This window comes from Acomys russatus, chromosome 11 (genome assembly GCF_903995435.1).
Source record: "Acomys russatus chromosome 11, mAcoRus1.1, whole genome shotgun sequence".
Classification (NCBI taxonomy): domain Eukaryota; kingdom Metazoa; phylum Chordata; class Mammalia; order Rodentia; family Muridae; genus Acomys; species Acomys russatus.
In genome coordinates, this window is record NC_067147.1 from 31,427,253 (window position 1) to 31,446,945 (window position 19,693).

Consider the following 19,693-nt stretch of genomic DNA (forward strand, 5'->3'; position numbering starts at 1 on the left):
CCATACCAAGTGCTTACAACCAGGACTGGAGCTATAGTAATGTAAATAATCCTTACAGCCAGGGGCTCCCCAGGCTCCCACAACCAGGACCAGAGGTGGCTAATAACCCAAATGACCTCTACACTATCTGTAGGACCAAAACCAGGCCAGATCCTTCTCTAGGCCCTAAGGCTAGTACAGGTGGCCTATCTCTAGAATCCATCTTCTTGGAAGAAATGACATGTGCCCTGAGTTGAAATGCTATATAATTACACTTCCCTGTGCTCTGGGGATTGTATTACACCAGGGAATTTGTTTTCCAAATTATACTACTGTGTTTCAATTTGTTGGGCATAAACTGTCTGGCATCAGACTCTCCTTAAGTTTTGATCCAGGTTAACAAAGTCAATTCAAAGCTGGGCATGGTGGCGCACACCTTTAATCCCAGCACTTGGGAGGCAGAGGCAGGTGGATCACTGTGAGTTCGAGGCCAGCCTGGTCTACAAAGTGAGTCTAGGACAGCCAAGGCTAACACAGAGAAACTCTATCTCGAAAAAACCAAAACCAAAACCCAAAACCCAAAAACAAACAAAAAACCCCAAAAAACCAAAGTCAATTCAAACAAAGTTTTCATTCTCACCAAGTTCATTTCCCTGCCTGCCTACACCTCCAGGGAGGCCCCCTCACCAGAAGATTTACATTGTATTTGTATTTTATTTGTGTGTGGTGTGTGTGTGTGTGTGTGTGTGTGTGTGTGTGTGTGTGTGTGTGTGTGTGTGTGTTCTTGTGTTTGTACACACACACCTATGTGTGCTGGAGGTAGAGGTGCGATATTAACGTCAGGTGTCCTCCTCTGTGGTTCTCTACTCTGTTTCTTGGGACAGGGTCTCTCAGTGCATCTGGACCTTGCTAATTCAGATAGCCTGGCTGGCCAGCAAGCTCCAGGGTACCATTTGTCTCTGCCTCTAGGCACCGAGGTTACTGGTGTATGGCTTTTAAGTGGGTGGTGGAGATCTGAACTCGGGTCCTCGAGCTTGTGCATCAAGGACTTTACCCTCTGAGTCATTTCCGCAGCCCTGCTGTCTGCAGTTTAGATACTGTATACTACGGCAGCATCTCCCCCAAAAGCTCGTGTGTTAAAAGTTTGCTCCTTAACTGCTAAAACTAGTTTTAGAGGTTCTAGAAACATTAGGGGCTGGGGACTGGCTGGAAGAAGTACATCACCGGGGCTGTGCCTCAGAAGGGTACGTAGTGTTTCTGCTTCCATACTCTTTCTGTTTCTCCCTGTCCACTGTGAGGGGAACTGCCTCTGCCACCATGGAGTTTTCCTCGCCTCAGGCCAGAGCCAAAGCCCAATAATAGCCATAGACTCGAATGTTCTCAAAGTCCTTTCTCCCTTCAGTTGCTTTTCTCAGCTACTTGGTCTAGTGATAGAAAGATAATTCACACACTGAATTTGCATACCACTGATTGTCATTTGCATAGCTTAGATGAAGGGATGGGTGGAAACATGATTATAATCAATAATTGTGGGCCAACCTGAAGACTCATTTCTAAATTAGACTGGGTATTGGGAGAATTGTGGACAGCTAACAAGAAAACAGTTCAGCACAGAGGGGCCATGTAGGATCAGAGCCAAAGGACCAAGGCTGGAAAGCTCCCTTTCAGGAGACCCCATGGAAATAGCAGTTATATTGATGCCTTACAAGCATTTAGCCCAATCATTCTTTTTTTTTTTTTTTTTTTTTTTTTTTTTGGTTTTTTGAGACAGGGTTTCTCTGTGTTGCCTTGGCTCTCCTGGACTCGCTTTGTAGAGCAGGCTGTCCTTGAACCCACAGCTATCCACCTGTCTTTCTCTGCCTCTTGAGTGCTGGGATTAAATGTGTGTGCACCACCACACCCAGCTAGCCCAATCTGCACTCCTATAAAGAGCCTCTGGGAACCATGCAGGGTCCAAAGACCTCTATGGGGAAAGAGAATCACCCTTCATCTTGGAAAACCTTTAACTGAAAATTAGCATTCCATCAATGACGAATGTGAGCTACCAACCACAGAACTGTTAGCAGAATCAGAGAATTTGCCACCCAAGTAAATCACCACTATTTTCATATCAAATTATATAGCTGTTGCAGATATCTTAAAATATCATTTTCACCCATCAGTACTTCAAGATTATAGTGCTTATCACATCCGCTGCCAGCTCTCTGTTCAAGCGGTTAAAAAGCACACTTACTGCTATCTCCTCCATTTTTTAATATTTGTGAGCCTATTTTAATTGAATCAGCTTACTCTTCAATTCTGTTTGTTTGTCTATTTTGTGTTGTTATTTAAAATTATTACTCCCAGAAAGCAAGGTTAGCCTTTATCTGGGTGTCTGTGTGTGAAACATCTTTGGCAATACATTAAAAAAAAAAAAAAAAAAAAAAAAAAAAAAAAAAAAAAAAAGCTGTAGAGACCTTAATTTAGTAGCATAATTAATGATCTGAGAAAATGGTCATGAATTGAGTTCAGAATCACTACTTATAATTAATATGTAAATGTATCTCTGTGAATTTTATGTTGGGTAAATATCAGCAGAATATGCTCTCAATTTAAGTTAACTATATATTTTTATTTTCTCCCTATTTTATGCTTGTCTGCATTCACAAAATTTCTATGATGATGTCATGCAATCCTTAAAATCATTATTTTACTCAGGGGAATTAAAATAAACTTCTGATTATATACCATTATATACTATCTTCACTGTGCATCACGGCCATACACTCAAGAACATACCTAATGAAAAGAACATATGTAATAACAAAATGTAAGAAAATAATTGGATAATTAGTGGTGTATACCAATTATTCTTTTGAATATCACTTATTTAATCACAAGTCTATATAATTTAAAATGCAATCAAAGATAGGCTTACTGACTCATTCGCAAGGTTGCTGAGAATTTAACAGTAGGCTTTTCCAATGTTAGAAGCCACTTCAAGCATGCCACTGGGAGGAGTCAAAAGCAAGGATATTTTGTGGCTCTTGGCTGCCTTTGTTGTATTCCTGTGGCCATTGGGACACCTATCTGTCCCTTTCCTTCCTACTTGACTCTCACTTTAGATGGCTAGAGCATATGAAAAGCCTCCACATCGCCCCCTAGTGCGCGGAGGCTTTCATTTCTTTTTAAAATAAGATTTATTTATTATTATGTATACAGTGCTCTGCCTGCATGTACACCTGCAGGCCAGAAGAGGGCATCAGATCACATTACAGATGGTTGTGAACCACCATGTGCTTGCTAGGAATTGGACTCAGGACCTTTGGAAGAGCAGACAGTACTCTTAACCACTGAGCCATCTCTCCAGCCCCCGCGTAGAGCATTTCTCAACCCATGCTCTCCCCCTTCCTTGCTGAGCTGTCACTCTGCTCATTCTTTCTCAGAAAGTCCTTCATTATACACCACCTGGCCTCAAGTCCTCTTTTTCAGAGTGCCTCAGGACCCAAGGCATGTCCACTTCCCCACCTGTCCATAGCCTTCCAGCACCCCAGGAGAGAAATGAGGACTGGGAAGCAAAGAAGATAAAAGTGGACTCTTACGGAATTCTGCAAGTGACCTTGTCCAATAGGACAGCCATGGCGCAGAACATTATGCATGGCTGCAGGATATACAGAGCCACTTGGCTAGGGCATAGGAGGAAGGAAGTGATTGAGTAGGGACAGTTCAAGTCACCTCATGGGCTGTGTCCGGAGGGCTGTCTTCAGGTCTTCCACAACTTGGTTCCTTGTGTCCGTTTCCTCCTCATCAAACTCATACAGGTTCTGCATCTGAGGCCCACACATAAAGAGAGTAGACATCAGACTGAGCTGCTTGTCTTCCAGGCCTCTGAATCCCAGAGCAGCTGTGACTGGGAGAGCATCCTTGCCTTGGGAAGGGCGAAGACTCAGAGAATGTTTTACTACGACAGTTAGACTCTGAGAGGAACCCGTGTTCTGGTCTGTCACTTAACTCTCTGTGTCTAGGAACTAGAGGGAAATACTGGCCCAGCCTATTTCCCAAGATGTGTGATGTCTAACTGGGTTAATATGCATTCAACTAGTCCAAGGAGATGGATTGGGTAAGATTTCAAATTACTAGAAAGCTGCTGAGCCTTAGTGTGTGTGGCACTGGAGAGCAGGAAAGATGATTTGGTGTTGGGGGAACCACTGCATTCCAAGACCTGGGTGGGGGTGGGGTGCGGGTGGGGGCAGGGGGAGGGTGGGGCGACGGAGAGGCAAAGCCAGAGCAGAATGGATGCTTACCGCGGCCATGGAGTTGATACGGTCGATGTAATAGTCTGGCCAGCTGGTCGCCAGCTTGTTGGGGTCCTCCTGCTCCTGGAACAAGATTGATGGATTTAGGTGTGTTCAGCCTGTGGCCCATGGGTTGCATGTTCTTAGGATAGCTACATATGTGCCCCAATACATTAGTAGAGGGCAGTGTTGTGCCACAGGGTCAAAGGGTTGGATACTTCAGGATGAACAGATTCATAGGCGAAGACCAAAGCATCATTTGAAGTCTTTAGGGACCGGGAACAAGGTCAATCTATGAAAATTGCATCTCTTCCCCATGTTTCTGCCTCTTTCTTTTCTCTTTTTTTCAAGTGAAATACTGACAATGAATGCAGATATGTATGCCCACCAATGGAGGGTGGAGACTGTGCAGGAGTCATTTTCAACGGACCACATGTACAAACTCCTGCCACCCCTATTCTGCTTATAGTTAGTAAAACACTGATTGCTGAACATCATACAAATTTATATTTTATGTCTTCCATTTGTGTGTGTGTGTGTGTGTGTGTGTGTGTGTGTGTTTATGAGAGTACAGGTGCACAAGTATGTATAGGTGCACGTGTATGTGTGTACACATAGACGAAGGCCTGAGCACAACCCTGGGTATTGTACCTCAGGCACTGCCCACCTTGTTTTTGAAACCAGATCTCTCACTGGCCTGGAGATTCGTCAAGCAGTTTAGAATAGCAAGCCAGCAAGTCCATGGGGATTCCACCTGCCTCTGCTAACACTGGGGTTATAAATGTGCTGACCACCACACATGTTTTTTTTTTTTTTAACCTACATTTTGAATCTCAAACACAGCTGCTCACACTTATGTCCTTCACCAATGGGCTATCTATCCATTGTGTTTTACTTTTTAAAAACTCTTTTCATTATCTTGTATAGTGGTTTGGATAAAGAATGTCCCCCATACATTTATGCATTTAGACACTTGGTTCCCAGGCAGGGCGTGCATGGCGCTCTTAGGACTTGGAGCTTTGCTAGTATGCTGGGAAGCAGGCAGAAGAAGGGATGTGACACCTCTCATCTTTGCATCGCACTGAGCCTGACCTATCCCAATAATCTGGCAGGTGCCCATCTCGTGGATTTCTGGCAAATCCTAATTCTCAGAGGGTAATCCCAAGAGAATAGGGATGCTTTTACTGCCATTTTTTGTTTGTTTGGTTGTCTGTTTGTTTCACTGGTTGTGTGTATGTGTGTGTGCATGTGTGTGTTTTATTTGTATGTGCATGTATGCAGGTGTATGTGTGTGAAATGTTAACATATGAATGTATGCATGTGTGCATGCACATAGAGAAACCAGAGGACAACTTCACATGATAGTCCTCAGGAGCCAGTCACCCTATTTTTTGAGACAAGGGCTCTCATTGGAACCTGGGGCTCACCAACTCAGCCAAGCTCCTTATCCCAAAAAACCCCTCCTACCACCACCTCCCTAAGACTGGGATTACAAGCATGCATCAGCAATCTGGGGTTTTTTTTTTTTTATATGGTTTCTGGGATTTGAGCTCATGTCTTCAAGCTTGCATAGCAAGCACTTAACTGACTGACCTCTCTTCCAAGCCCATTGTTTTTCTTTAGTGTTTCCCTTCAAGAGGCAAGCTACATAGATGCTGGTACCTAACACCATCTCTTAAATCAATTAAAGAAAGAAAGAGTGAATCAATAAAGAATTAAGCATTAGAGCTGCCCCTTCTGGGGACCCCGAGTTGGAGCAGAAGGGGGGGAGAGAGAGAGAGAGAGAGAGAGAGAGAGAGAGAGAGAGAGAGAGAGAGAGAGAGAGAGAGAGAGAGAGACCTTCTTCTTGCTGCAGTAGATCTGCCATTTCTTCTCTGGTGGTAGTGCAAACACAGCCTCCCGGTTTTTGTCTGTGAGGTCCAACTCATCCTACAAAGACAAGAACAATTATGCCTAAATACAAAGCTCCACAGAAGATTACAACATCCCACACTGCCCCTCGGCCTAGGATCGTTGTGTCAGAGAGTACCACACACACCACAGGCCTTTCTTGTTCTGCTAGAAGCAGAGCTCCAAACCCTCGCCTCAACCAAGTCCAGCTTCTATGCCATGCCCCTTTGTTTCCTGACCACACATTGTCTTTGCAAATCCCCTTCCTGCTCCATGCCACCCACTTCCCACTCTTCTGCTTTGCTTTGCTCTCCCCTCATCCGGTGTCTGCTCGCTTGTCTGTACAAAGTCTGATAACACCTTCGGTTAAGGCCTGACAATGAAAGCCTTGCTCCATTAGAACAGGCTTTTCCTCTCTCTCAGATCTCCCCATCCTTCTGCCTGCCTACTGAGTCTCTCCTCTGACCTTTCCTGGATCCATCAGGCTTAGCATGGGCTGGGGAAGCTGGCAAGGGCCAGAGGCTGAGCAGCCAAAAGGTTACACCATCCCAAAGGAAGCATTGACATTGACCTGAAGCCCTCCCACCTTCAGGACACCGGGCGAGGCTGTGCAAGGTGGGGTATGTTTTCTGAGGAGCAAGCCTCTGAGGGTGTCATATGTCGGGGTCATGCTCTTGGTAACTTGGCTGACTTTGTAGGCTTAACTGTGATGGATGGCTTCTAAAGAGCTGTTTTGTTTTGTTTGTTTGGTGTGTGTGTGTGTGTGTGTGTGTGTGTGTGTGTGTGTGTACTCATACATATGGACCAAAGCACATCCTTGGGTGTTGTCACTTAGGGGCTGTCTACCTTGTTTTGTTTCTGAGACAAAGTTCCTCCCTTGGCTGGACATCACTGAGCTGGCTTTGTTGGAGAGCAAGCAAGCCCCAGAGATCTGTCTCTGCCTCCCTAGTGCTGGGATCATAAGTGCAGGTTATCTGCCAACTTTTTTCTTTTAGATGGGTGCTCTGGCCTCAAACTCAGGTCCTTACACTTCTGGGATAAGCACTCTCCCAAGTGTACAATTTCCAAAGCCCTTGTTTAATTTTGTTTTGAGACATGCTGACTTCACAGGCCAAGCTGGCATGGAACTTACTATGGAACACAGATTTGCCTTAAATTATAACCCCCTCTCATGGCCCAGAGCTCTCTTTTTGAAGTTTCTTTACTATGTAGCTTATGAGCTATTTCAAGGATAATCAACGAAATAGTTAAAAAGCCATGTGTGAAACATAAGATGTTTTTCAACTCAATTGTAAGCTAATCTGGTTTGTGTATGTGGTACTGGGATTGAACATGCTAGGTAAGCACCCTATCCCTGAGCCATAGCCCCAGCCCCCACCATGAGATTTTAAAAACCAAAAGTAAAACACATTAAGGCCACAAAGTATAATCTTAATCTTTATATTTTCAAGTGTGATAAACAGTAAAAGTTATATCTACAGGAAGTATAAAACTCTTTATATTTATACTATTTCTTTGTATTTTTAATCAAGAGAGAACTTTAAAAAGTGTGTGTGTGTGTGTGTGTGTGTGTGTGTGTGTGTGTGTGTGTACACTCATAGAGTGCAGAAGAAGTCATCAGATCCCCTGGTGCTGAAATAACAGATAGTTGCAAACCACCCTGTGGTGCTGGGAATCAAACTCCTGCCCTCTGTAAGAGCAGCAAACACTCTTAGCCACTGAGATGTCTCTCCATCCCTAAGACCTTAGAGGTAACATTCAAGACTCCTTCCCTAGGTCAGAACCATTAAGTAGAAATGAAATGGGAATGGCATATTTTAAAATGTTCTATTCATACTAAAAAAATCAAAGAGAAAGAGTAGGTGAAATTAATTTTAATGTTACATTTATTTCAACTAATATACCTAAAATATGATCATTTCAACATGTAATAAATATAAAAAAAGATCAGAAAGATATTTTACATTTTCCTTTCCTCTTTCTTTCTTTCTTTTTTCAGAGACTGTCTTGTAGGTCAGACTTGTCTGGGATTCACTATGTAGCCAATGATGACCTTGAACTCCTGCCTCCACTTCCCAAGTGCACATCTGGCTCACTATTTCTTCCAGACTAAGTCTTCAAAACTCCATGTGTGTGACCACCCACTCTCTGTCCTCCTGGGGGTGGTCAGCAGCTCAGCTCCGCTCAGCTCCACTAAGCTCCGCTCAGGTGGCCAGCAGCTGTCATTGACAGCACAGACCACAGTGTTTAAAAACACTGCTCATCAGCTTGCCTGTCTTTGAAATGCAACATGTCTGCAGATTTAGTGACAAAGAGAAACTCTTTCATCAACCCATTCTCCACATAGCCCAGGAGCTAGTCTTCTTATATCCAAGCCAAGTCCTAAGCAGGAACCAGACATCTCTGCCTCCATGTTTCTAGTTATTCACCCTTGTGTTCCAAGGCTCTCAGAGGCCCCTGTAGATCCTACTTTCTGCTTGCTTTTGACATTCAAGGCCCCGCTGGAAACTCCAGAAATCAACTGAGAGAATGTTACCAAGAGTTCCCAGTGTCTCTTTTCATAATCTGACCCTTTCTAATGGCAGCCAGGCTGGTCCAACACCAGATGGTCCAGAACCAAAGGCAGATCCTTTGTCCTCAGGACCATTTCATGATGTCTCTCAGCAAGGGTCTGTTTCCTCTACAGAGAAGGTGCTTTGGGAGCCTACCTCATCCCTAAAAAGAACTCTGTGGACAGGAAAACTCCTCTCCTCTCCTCTGCCCATCTCTGCTTTCTGTCCACCCATTTTCCCATCAGTACCCTCCCAAACCCTTCCCTCACTGACCACCAGCTCTGCAAAGCGGATGTTGAGCTCCTCTGGGTTCGGCATGGGACCGGAGAACTCCAGATACTGCAATGGGTGGCTGTCCCGGAGGTCAATCTCAGGGAGGTCACTGCCTCCAAAGCAGCAAAGGAAGCCCAGGCCATGGTGGTTCCTTTTGCGGAGGGCCATGGTCACTGCAGGCTGGGGTGGTCAGCAGGCAGGCGCCTTAGGTCCTCATTGGCACAATCTAGGTAACAGGACAGAGAGAATGGGTGGTCATGAGAAAGAGGCAGAAATGTATGGCCAGAGGCCACTCTGCCTTCAGAACTCTCATCACAGAGATTGTTGAGGGCCATCAGCTCAGTATTAAAGGCCTGTCCCGTGTCTCACAGACTCTCTCCTTCTTTCGGCTTCTTTCAACAGTTACTCAACTGCCCTCATCAGGCTTGCAGTGTCTCCTGACATGGACATTTCTCCATCCCCTCTCTGCCCCTGGAGAAGTAAAGAGGACAGTAGGCACACATGTGACCTTCTGGTGGCTGGGGATGAAGCTTATCTGATGCTTTCCAGCCCTGTGGTAAGACTAGCTTAGGAATTCTCTGGCCCCCATAATCAACATCCACCAAAGTCCATTGATTGGATTTGTTTCATGGTCTGTGAGTCATGGTTTTAAAGGCATAAGGGGGTGGAGGTGGGGAGTCAGGTGTTAGGAGGAACTCCAAGTTGATTATAGGGCACAGCTCCTGATTCATTGGCCTGCAGAGAGGAAGAAGAGAGAATGAGCCTTCTCAGCTTTTTTCCACTTTCTCGTATCAGGCATTTCAAGAAGCATCAAATAACCATAAGACAATGCCATCCCCCACCCCCAAATCTGGTTTGGAGGAGGCCAGAGTCCTCAGCAAGAGAAGAGCTGGGAGAGTAAACCCCAAGACAGACGAGGCTGCCCTTTGGGATGGTGTTGAATATATTTGGGGAGATCTGGCCAGATGTGCTTTTCATGCCCACCAAGAAGAAAGGACACAGCTCTGGCTAGGAACTGGAAGGGATGAGTGGGAACCGAAAGGCTTAACTCATTGGCTCGCCACTGAGGAAGCCTTACTCAGTGATGCCAGCTGGACCAAGAGCACTGGCCCCTACCATGGTTGCCATGGCTACACCTATGGTTGCCATAGATACCCCTGATTACTTTTTTTTTTTTTTTAACCCCTGATTACTTAAACCATAGGAACACAGACCTCTTTAGTGCTTCACCCCTGATTCCTAACTTACTCCAGGTGGCCTGAGTGGGTTTAATAAGATTACTAAGAAGATTCACATACGAAATATTGCCCAGATCATCTTCCCACCCCTTACACATAGAGCTTCATTTCTAAATATAAATATAAGATTTGCATGCACGCGCGCGCGCGCGCGCGCGCGCGTGTGTGTGTGTGTGTGTGTGTGTGTGTGTGTGTGTGTGTGTGCCATGATGCACATGTAGAAGTTAGGGGAACACATATGAGAGTCAGTTCTCTCAGGCGTGGTGCAGTCACCTTCCCCTGCTGAGCCACCTTGCCCTTCTTTTTATTTAATTTGGTGGGGAGTTGTTAGAATACTTTAGAGTCTTGGTATTTAGCTGTTTCTCCTAGACCTAGATTATTAGTACATGAGGATGAACCCATGGCTGTCATTACCGCACTGCTGAAAACACTGACAGGGACAAGCACTAAAATCCCAATGATGTGACAGCCACATCTTTGATGCCTGTGCACTCTTCATCCACACTTGGGGCCCTGCCATCAGCTAGTGAGTCTTCCTTACCAGCCCCCTTTGCTATGTAGCAATGTGGGAATTTTCGCTCAGACCTGTGAAACCGAAACTATAGGAACCCCAAAGCATTCCTTTGAAGCAGGCTTTAGAATCTTACAGAGAAGTAAACAAGATAATCATGGCACATGTGAACCCTAGAACCTTCTAGAGAATAGCACTTTACTCTCAGACTTCCAACAATTTAGCTAATAGCTATGAAACTTTATGCCAGCTCTCATTTAAGTTACAAGCCATTTTAACTGCCATTCTAGAACCTTTTAAAAAATGATTCCGTTTTTATCTTTCTTTATAAATCCTGTGATATGCTTTTTAATAGGTTCAAATGGAGCCTTAAATAAAACAGTCTACAAGAGCTGTGTGACACTGGTCCTTTTCTTGATTAAACACCGGCTCTAGTGCATATTTGAGGCACCTTGAAGACAGAGGCTGCATCCCCTGCCTGTCTGCTGACCTTCATTTCTATAGTAAGAGAAGACTTGTACTTAGAGGGTGCTCGATCTATAGGTCTAAATCAACTTAGAAATTACCTATGTTTGCAGAAAATGAGGGTAGAAAGGCTCTTTATTAAGGAGCCTGGCAATACCAATTGAAATTGCTCAGACCTGGCAGTTGACAGGCAATCAGGAAGCTTTTCGATGAATAAGAAGAAAGTTGTAGGGGCTGGCCTGGGGGAGTCACTATACTGGGCCATGGTGGCAAAGACTGCAGATGAGCAAGGAGGGCTATCTGGGGATTTCCCATGGGATTCGGCAACTGATGACAGAGATGGATGAGCCTTGTTACTCTTTCATTGCTGAAACAAAATGCCCGACCAAAGTTACTTCAGGAAGTTTTCTGGTACCATACCTCATGGTAGAAAGGACATGGAAGCAGAAATGCAAGGCAGTTGGTGACATCACACCTCTTGTCAGTCATGGGGGAGGGAGCTACGAATTCTAGCACACAGCTGTTTCCTTCTTTTTATGCAGCCTGCGGAACAGAGGCGCGTCTTCCCATCCCAGTGAGCCCACCCCAGCTACTCCCTCACAGACAGGCCCAGAGATTTGACTCTGCTTATTCTAGATTATGTCAAGTTGGCAGGCAATATTAATAAGCAGAGTAGGTGAGACAAAGCCCTAGTGTCCGGGTGTCAGGCTTTGTCAGGCTCTAAATCTGATGACAGATGGGCTTGAGGGTTACCACAAAGAATACGAAGCTAGTCTCCTTTTGTCTCATCTGCCTCATGAATGTAAAGGGAGCTGGTGAGGAAGACAGCTCTGGATTGAATGCAGGCTCATAAAGAAGCTTCCAGGGGCTGAAGTAATGAGGCTAGGCTTGTAGCATGATAAAACTCTAGAAGGGTCAGACTGCTGTCTAGGAGGACTTGTGGTCTTTTGCTCTTGCCTTTATCTCTTCACCTTCCTGCAGCCCGAGTTTTCCTCAACCTTCTCTGCTCTTTCGCTCCCCCAAGACCCTCCCAATTCAGGGATGTGGGCCAGCATGACCCACCCTGGTACAGGGCTATACCAGCTGCTCACAGCCATTACTGTTGCGGTTGCCCAGCGTCCTTGTGACACCCGTTATCTATTATATGTGATATTTCCTCCCAGTGTGGGGAGCTAGGTCCAGTGACTGCTCACCCCTCTACCCATCTTGCTGACAGAACAAGGAGGAGAGGCTTGAGCCTCAGCTTTGCCTCCTGACTTTGCCTACTTGGCTGTGGTGACCTTAAAGATATCTCCTAGCCAGGATCCCATGTGCCTCATCTCAGACACTGGCATAGTCATGTCTTCCGACAGGGGCGGGGGGGGGGGGCTCTTTCTGGAGTGAACAAGGCTATAGACTTAAAATGCCAGGAGCCCCTGGGTGCTCACTAGGTGGAGACCAACATGGTTGCTGGGCTTCTATCTCACAGTCACCACAGATGAGACTGGCTCTTCTCAGAATCACATTCCTTCAGTGGGTCCCTGGGGATGCTTAGGCTCAGGCATAGAACAATTGCCTGGCAGAATTCAGGAGTTGCCCAGCTTTATCTTTAGAAACGGAGAAATCAAGACAGAGGAATTAGTCTTTTCCTGCACTCGGAACTTACTAGTTAGAAAAGTAAACAAAGAGATGGTGGGGGTTAGGGGTGACAGATAGGCCAATTCCTGATTTGGTCATTACTTAAGATGGACAGGTATTAACGCATGGCCTTGTACTCCACAGGTATACGTAATGAGTATGCATTAATTAAAACTAAGGCTGGAGTCTGGGGAGATGGTAAAGTTCTTGCCTTCCAACTATGAAGACCTGACTTCAATCCCCAGAATCCATGTGAAACAATTCCAGACATAGTTGTCCATGTGATCCGAGAGCTGGGAGCTTGGGGAACAGGAGGATCACTAGGGCTTGTCAGTGTGTAGGCCAGCCAACATATCCTATTCAGTAAATTCAAGGCCAGTGAGAAACTTTGTGTCCAGAAAAGATATGAAGGTAGATGAGCAATACCTGGGTTTGTCCTCTGGCTTATACACACACATAAGCACAAGCACATGCGCGCGCGTGCACACACACACACACACACACACACACACACACACACACACACACACACACACACCAAATAGAGCTGGCAATATAGCTAGGTGCTAGAATGCTTGCCTAGCATGCAAGAAATTCTAGGTTTAATTCCCAACACTGCACACCAATCAATCAATCAATCAATCAATCAATCAACCAAAGTTTAAAAAGAAAAAGAAAGCAAAGCAGAAGCCAGTGACTGGCTGTGGACAGGGACTGGGCCCTAACGGAAAGTCCTTGTAAAGCTTTTTTAAGACTAAGAACAGAATTGAGAAGCCACAAGGAAAAGCAGGAAGCAAGAACAGAAGGAAATCAGTGATTTGAGCTCAGGCCAGAGGGACTGAACCTGCCTCCAGCATGACCCACTTTTCTCTCCATGGAAGCCTCTCCAGTGCTGCAGCCTCTTGCCCTCTACAGCCTTCCCTTTTCCTGTGGGGCCACAAAGCCATGGACAGGGTCAACACCTTCTATGAGCTGCAAGTCTCCTGAAAGAGTCTCAGTCTCACAGCCTCTCCATCCTCTGAGACTGGGGCTGGTCCCTGCTCTGCCACTATACTTGTGGGTCAGCAGCCATGGCATTTCACAGTGCTTTTCTCTCTGAGACTTACCATTCTCCTTTGGCTGAAGATCACAGCCAATGGCAGCTGAAGACCACAGCTGTCTTTGGCTGAAGACCACCAAGGACTCTACTACCCCAAACATTTCTCACTATCTGGCTCAACCCCATCTCGAAGGCTTCCCAAGGAGCTCCCCTCAGTCCACTCTGAGCATCCCAGCTCCCTACGTTCCACCCTGAGCCAGGCAAGAAGGACTTCTTATCTCTCAATTCTGTTCTCATTTGGTCTACTCTAATCCTCACCTTACGCCATGACCCTCCACCACTCTACACTGCACAGCTTGCAGGTGGGGAGCTCCTAAGGCACATCAGTCTAGGTTGACTTCTAGCTCTATAAGCACATACATACATGTTCACAGACACCTGCACACATACCTGTAACACACACACACACACACACACACACACACACACACACACAGAAGTGGTGATTAAGGAACAAACAACAACTATAAAACCATGGTTCTAAGAGAGTCGGGACATCAAAAAGATCATAGAGCTACTTAACTGAATGAGGAGGATTCTGACCCAAAACTGTTAGGACCCCTTAGCCTCCAAGTTCCTGTCCAATGGCCTAAGTCAGGACCAGTTCAGCATCTTCTCAAACATTCAACAGATTCAGAGCCTCTAACCCCGGCGGCTTCTATGTTTCCTGTAAGTTGTTCTGGTGACTCTGAGATCTTGGGCCAACTTCACAGTGACCTTGGGATAAGTCAAATAGGGTGGAGGATGGGCAGGTGGGGTAGAAGAGGGAACTGGGAGGAAAGAGTAACAATAAGGACCCTTTGGGAAGGTGGTGTGTAAACTGGCTATCATAGAAGCTATGTGTGTGTGTATACATACATATGCATACATACATATGTATATACAGAGAGAGAGACAGACAGAGACAGAGAGAGAGAGAGAGAGAGAGAGAGAGAGAGAGAGAGAGAGAGAGAGAGAGAGAGAGAGAGAGATTAAGTGGAGTTACCCTATAAAAGGGTCGAAATTCCACCAGATCCCATAGGCTAACAAAAAGCCTAGTGTCTGGAACTGGTTAGCTCTTTTGGAGTTGTTGGCTGGCAGGATCCATAGACTCCCAAACATTATAGGATGCTGCCAATGCTCTTGGTTACCCTCTAGAACTTGACAGGAAGGTCCTATTGCCGAGGAAACTATGCACCTGAGCCCTAGAACATGGAGAAGTCCAGCTGGTTCTGACCTGAAGATTCATCCCATGGGAGAGCTGTCGTGGCACTAGAAGGGGCTATTGACACTACTAGAGGAGAAAAGAGCTCTGTGAGCCAGAATAACCAGCCTGGCAAGATGTGCACACTGGTGCAATAGTGACATGAATATCGTGGGAGCATTATAAACCTCAGTTATGGTATCAAGTATCAAAGCACCAAGAACTGTTAGGTCCTTAGTCAACAGTGCTTAGTGGTACAGAGACCCAGCTAGGACTCACAGGTTTGTGTTCTGAACTCCATTCTTGTCCAGTGCCCTTGTCACAAAGCCAGAACTGAGCCACCACCCCCCTTTAGTTCTTGAGGCCAATGCTTCAGGTTTGAGTGGTCACACTTGCCCACTTCCCTACATAGTACAAAATGAACACTTGCCTCCAGCTCACTCTCCTTGGCCTCATGTGTTCTGCGCTCAAGCTGTACTGGGCCATGTAGTATAGGGAACCCACCTGAGTGTGTACACATGGTCCCTCTCTAGAACCCACCTGAGTGTGTACACATGGTCCCTCTCTAGAACCCACCTGGGTGTGTATACATGGTCCCTCTCTAGAACCCACCTGAGTGTGTACACATGGTCCCTCTCTAGAACCCACCTGAGTGTGTACACATGGTCCCTCTCTAGAATTCACCTGGGTGTGTATACATGGCCTCTCTCTAGAATCCACCTGTGTGTATACATGGTCCCTCTCTAGAACCCATCTGAGTGTGTATACATGGTCCCTCTCTAGAATCCACCTGAGTGTGTATACATGGTCTCTCTCTAGAATCCACATGGGTGTGTATGCATGGTCCCTCTCTAGAACCCACCTGGGTGTATATACATGGCCTTTCTCTAGAACCCACTTGGGTGTGTACACATGGTCCCTCTCTAGAATCCATCTGAGTGTGTACACATGGCCTCTCTCTAGAACCCACCTGGGTGTGTACACGTGGTCCCTCTCTACAACCCACCTGAGTGTGTACACATGGCCTCTCTCTAGAACCCACCTAGGTGTGTACACATGGTTCCTCTCTAGAACCCAGTTGGGTGTGTACACATGGCCTCTCTCTGGGTCCTTCATGGGTCTTCCCTATAACTCAGTGGCCTCTTATATACCAGCTTGTCACTCTCAGTATCTTAGCATTGACATTCAATAAGGCCTTGTGTGTAGCCCAGAGCCAGGCTGGAGGCAAATCCTACATCACAGGTAGAGTGTACCTTCTTGGAGTCAAAGCAGGGTAGACAGGGCAGGGATCAAAGGACAGGGATAGCAACTGATCTTTCTGCTAGAAGACAAATGACATTGAAATTGATACATACAAGGTGATCTTTCACAACCACCTCAGCTTGTCCATACAATTTCACCTGTCAATCAACTCAGTCATTCTTTCCAAAAAAAGAATTGTATGGCATATATCAATAGTAAAAGTGCATATAGAGTATATGTAGATGGTATGTGGGTATGGTGTGTGTGAATGATAAATGTGCATTTAAGGTGTAGATAAATGGTATGTATACATGTGTAAAGTGCATGTACATAATGTATGTAGATAGTATATGTGTGTGCATTAGACGCTATATGCGTATAGATCCTGTGAGAAAATGGCACATGTGCATATGTGTGGTTTGTGCATATAGCATATATGCATGTATAATATATATATATATAGGATATGTACGTATGTAGTATATATCTGTGTGGTGTAGATGTCAGATGGTATGCATGTACATGGCAATGTGTGAGCATTTGTGGTATGTTCTTAGTATATATGCATGTGTAATGTGTATAGATGGCGCATGTGCGGTGTGTGTAGATGGTGTCTGTGCATGCTCCAGAGAATCTGAGACGGAAGAAACAAATTGACATCAATCATTGCTCCCAAACACTTCCAATGCCTCACACCTCAAACCAAACCAACTCAAAAAGCCCAGCACATCTCTAGGAAGAACACTAGTGCGCACTGAGAGCTGGCTTGGGCTCAGGCTCCTGTCTTTCTCTCCCTCTCCCTCCCTAATCCTTCTCCCTTCCCCTTTTTGGTGATGTTGGAGATTTGACCATTGAACCCAAAGCCTTGAGCATACCCAGAGCCCCTCTTTGGTCTTATTTTTACCTTTCACCTTTTATTTTGAGACAGGCCTCCATTTCTCAGGCTGGTTTTGAGCTCACTCTGTACGTAGCTCAGCCAGGCCTTGAACTGACATCCTCCTGCCTCAGCCTCCCAAGTAGCAGGCAGCAGAAGCCGGCATTACCAGGCTTGTAAATTCATTTTGCTACTTATGGATTCATTTAATTATCCCAACATCCTGTAGTTAGCCAGACTACCCTTGAATGGACTATGTAGCTAAGGTACAACTCAAATGTGTGATCCTCCCACCTCAGCCTCCGTAGTAGCCGGGATTACCGGGCTGTGCCACCAGGCCCATATATATAGAAACAGAGGCTCAAAGAAGCCCAGTAGCCCAACTGAAGTTTGTAAAGCATTCAAACCTCCACTTCACTAATTCTAAAAGTCAGAAACAACCTTTCCACTGCGGAAAGATCAGAGGGCATAAACAGTAGCAAGATTGAAACCAGAAGGCGTCCAACAGCAACGGCACTACCTAAGGTATGCATGCTGCGATCCCATCCCTCTAACCCATCTCTCCATCCCAGCTCTCAGAATAGAACCTTCTTTTTCCAGAGAGCAGCCTGGCTCAGAGCCCCAGCGTAGGCAGCCATCCAGCCGCACCATCTCACCATACACGGTCCCACAGAAGTCCTAGTGATCTGGTCCCCAGGGCAAGTCGGCTGGATGCACTCTAGAGCTACGCCCTCCTGTCACTGCCCTGAAACTTTTTAATATGTTTTAAATAAGAAACCCTGCATTTTCTCCTTACCCTGGGTCCTGCAAACCACGAAGCGGGTCCTTCCCGTCTCTTAAGTGGCCAGCTCGGACACGATTTCCCAGGAAGTGCAGCCTGGGCCAGCCACTCCCTGTATGTTTCCAAATTTGTTACCCACAGTCCCTAGCTGGAGGCAGATACATTACTTTAATCTGGGTGGCTTCCTGCCCCAACAGCCTTGATCCACATTGCTCAGGAACTGGCCCCCAGGACCCTGATCTCTCCTTCCTCTCTGGCTTCACTCCTCCATTCCAAGCTACCAGGCTTCCTATCACAGTGACCCACTTACTCCTCCGGGGAACAGAGGACGTGGAAAGCTGCTTTTGAATCGCCACACTCCCCGGAGGCAGGAACTTGATAAGAGCTAATGAATTGCTGTGTTCGGCAGATTCCTGACTCGGTCCATGATAGGACAGGGTATTAAAGTAGCGATACGTTAAGCCTGCACAAAGATTCTATGTCCTTCATCATTCTCCAGTTAGATAAGCAATAACAGGAGGAGATTAGCCTAGTTTCGAATAGGGTCAAGAACATTTCTGCTCCATCTCCTGTGGGTCTCCATGGTACCCCTCTCTCATCCCCAACTGCCACCTCCACCTCTCCTTCTCTCCATCAATCTCCTCTCCATCCACCCCTACTTTTGCAAAATCAATGGCCTTTCTGGCCACTCCAATCCACCTCCACTCTGCTCAAAACCTTGTTCATAGAGATTCACAGTATTTGATTGATTTTGTATTTGTTTATATGTTTTGTAACAATGAGCTTTGTTCCATCTAGATTCTGGTCCCAAGAGAACAGCCTCCAGCACCCCGCCGTGTCCTGGGAAAGCATTCTCTAAAAGAATGAGTTCCAACAGCAAGGTATGCAAAGAAGAAAAGGATTCACTCCTCAGAAATTAGTCTGCTTGCACACCCAAGGAACCCAGGCCTTTTCCTCTCTAGCATCCACGAAAAACCTTGTAGACCTTGGTCAAATACTCTCGAGAGGGGTCAAGTGACACTCAGAAAGGAATGCTCTTTTATAGATTTGCGCAGTTAAATCATACCTGAAATTCTCAGGTAAACTCAGGGCATTTTGATATCTGAACCTCTCATTTCTGGTTTTGCTTATTTCTTGAAAAGTTTTACTTATATTTTATATGGATGAATGTTTTGCCTGCATGTATGTATGTACAACCATATGCATGCAGTAGCCATAGAAGCCAGAACGGGTGAGTTTGAGGCCAGCCTGGTCTACCAGGACAGCCAAGGCTACACAGAGAAACCCTGTCTCGAAAAACCAAAAACCAAAAACCAAAACCAAAAAAACAAAAAACAACAACAAAAACAAACAGAAGCCGGAACAGGGCATCAGATCCCTTGGAGGGAGGCCTGTATTGGTGCTAAGAATTGAACCTCTAAGTCCTCTGCAAGAGTAGCCAGTGCCCTTAACCACTGGGCCATCTGTCTAACCCTTTTATTTTTTGAGTTTTTGAGACAAGGTCTCACTACGTAGCCCAGACTGTTCTAGAGCACACTATGTAGATCCCTAGACTGGTCTTAGAACTGGTGATGATCCTCCTGCCTCAGCCTCCCAAGTGTAGGAATGAGAGGCGCATCCCACTGATCTTTTTCACATCCCTTCATCGCCTGTCATCCTACACCATCTTGCATACAAATGTTGTAAGAGACAGTTTTCTCTAAGTGTTTGAAGGA

General features: G+C 45.8%; 1 protein-coding gene across 1 annotated transcript in view; it reads right to left on the minus strand.

The window, feature by feature from the left end:
- Nucleotides 1–18,408, minus strand: part of Daam2 (dishevelled associated activator of morphogenesis 2) — a 54,531-nt gene extending 36,123 nt beyond the window's left edge. The window contains 5 exon segments of the mRNA XM_051153045.1: nucleotides 3,694–3,788; nucleotides 4,263–4,337; nucleotides 6,093–6,182; nucleotides 8,969–9,194; nucleotides 17,994–18,408. Of these exon segments, the coding sequence (XP_051009002.1) occupies nucleotides 3,694–3,788; nucleotides 4,263–4,337; nucleotides 6,093–6,182; nucleotides 8,969–9,136 (428 nt within the window). The 5' untranslated portion in view covers nucleotides 9,137–9,194; nucleotides 17,994–18,408.
- Nucleotides 18,409–19,693: the final 1,285 nt, after the last annotated feature.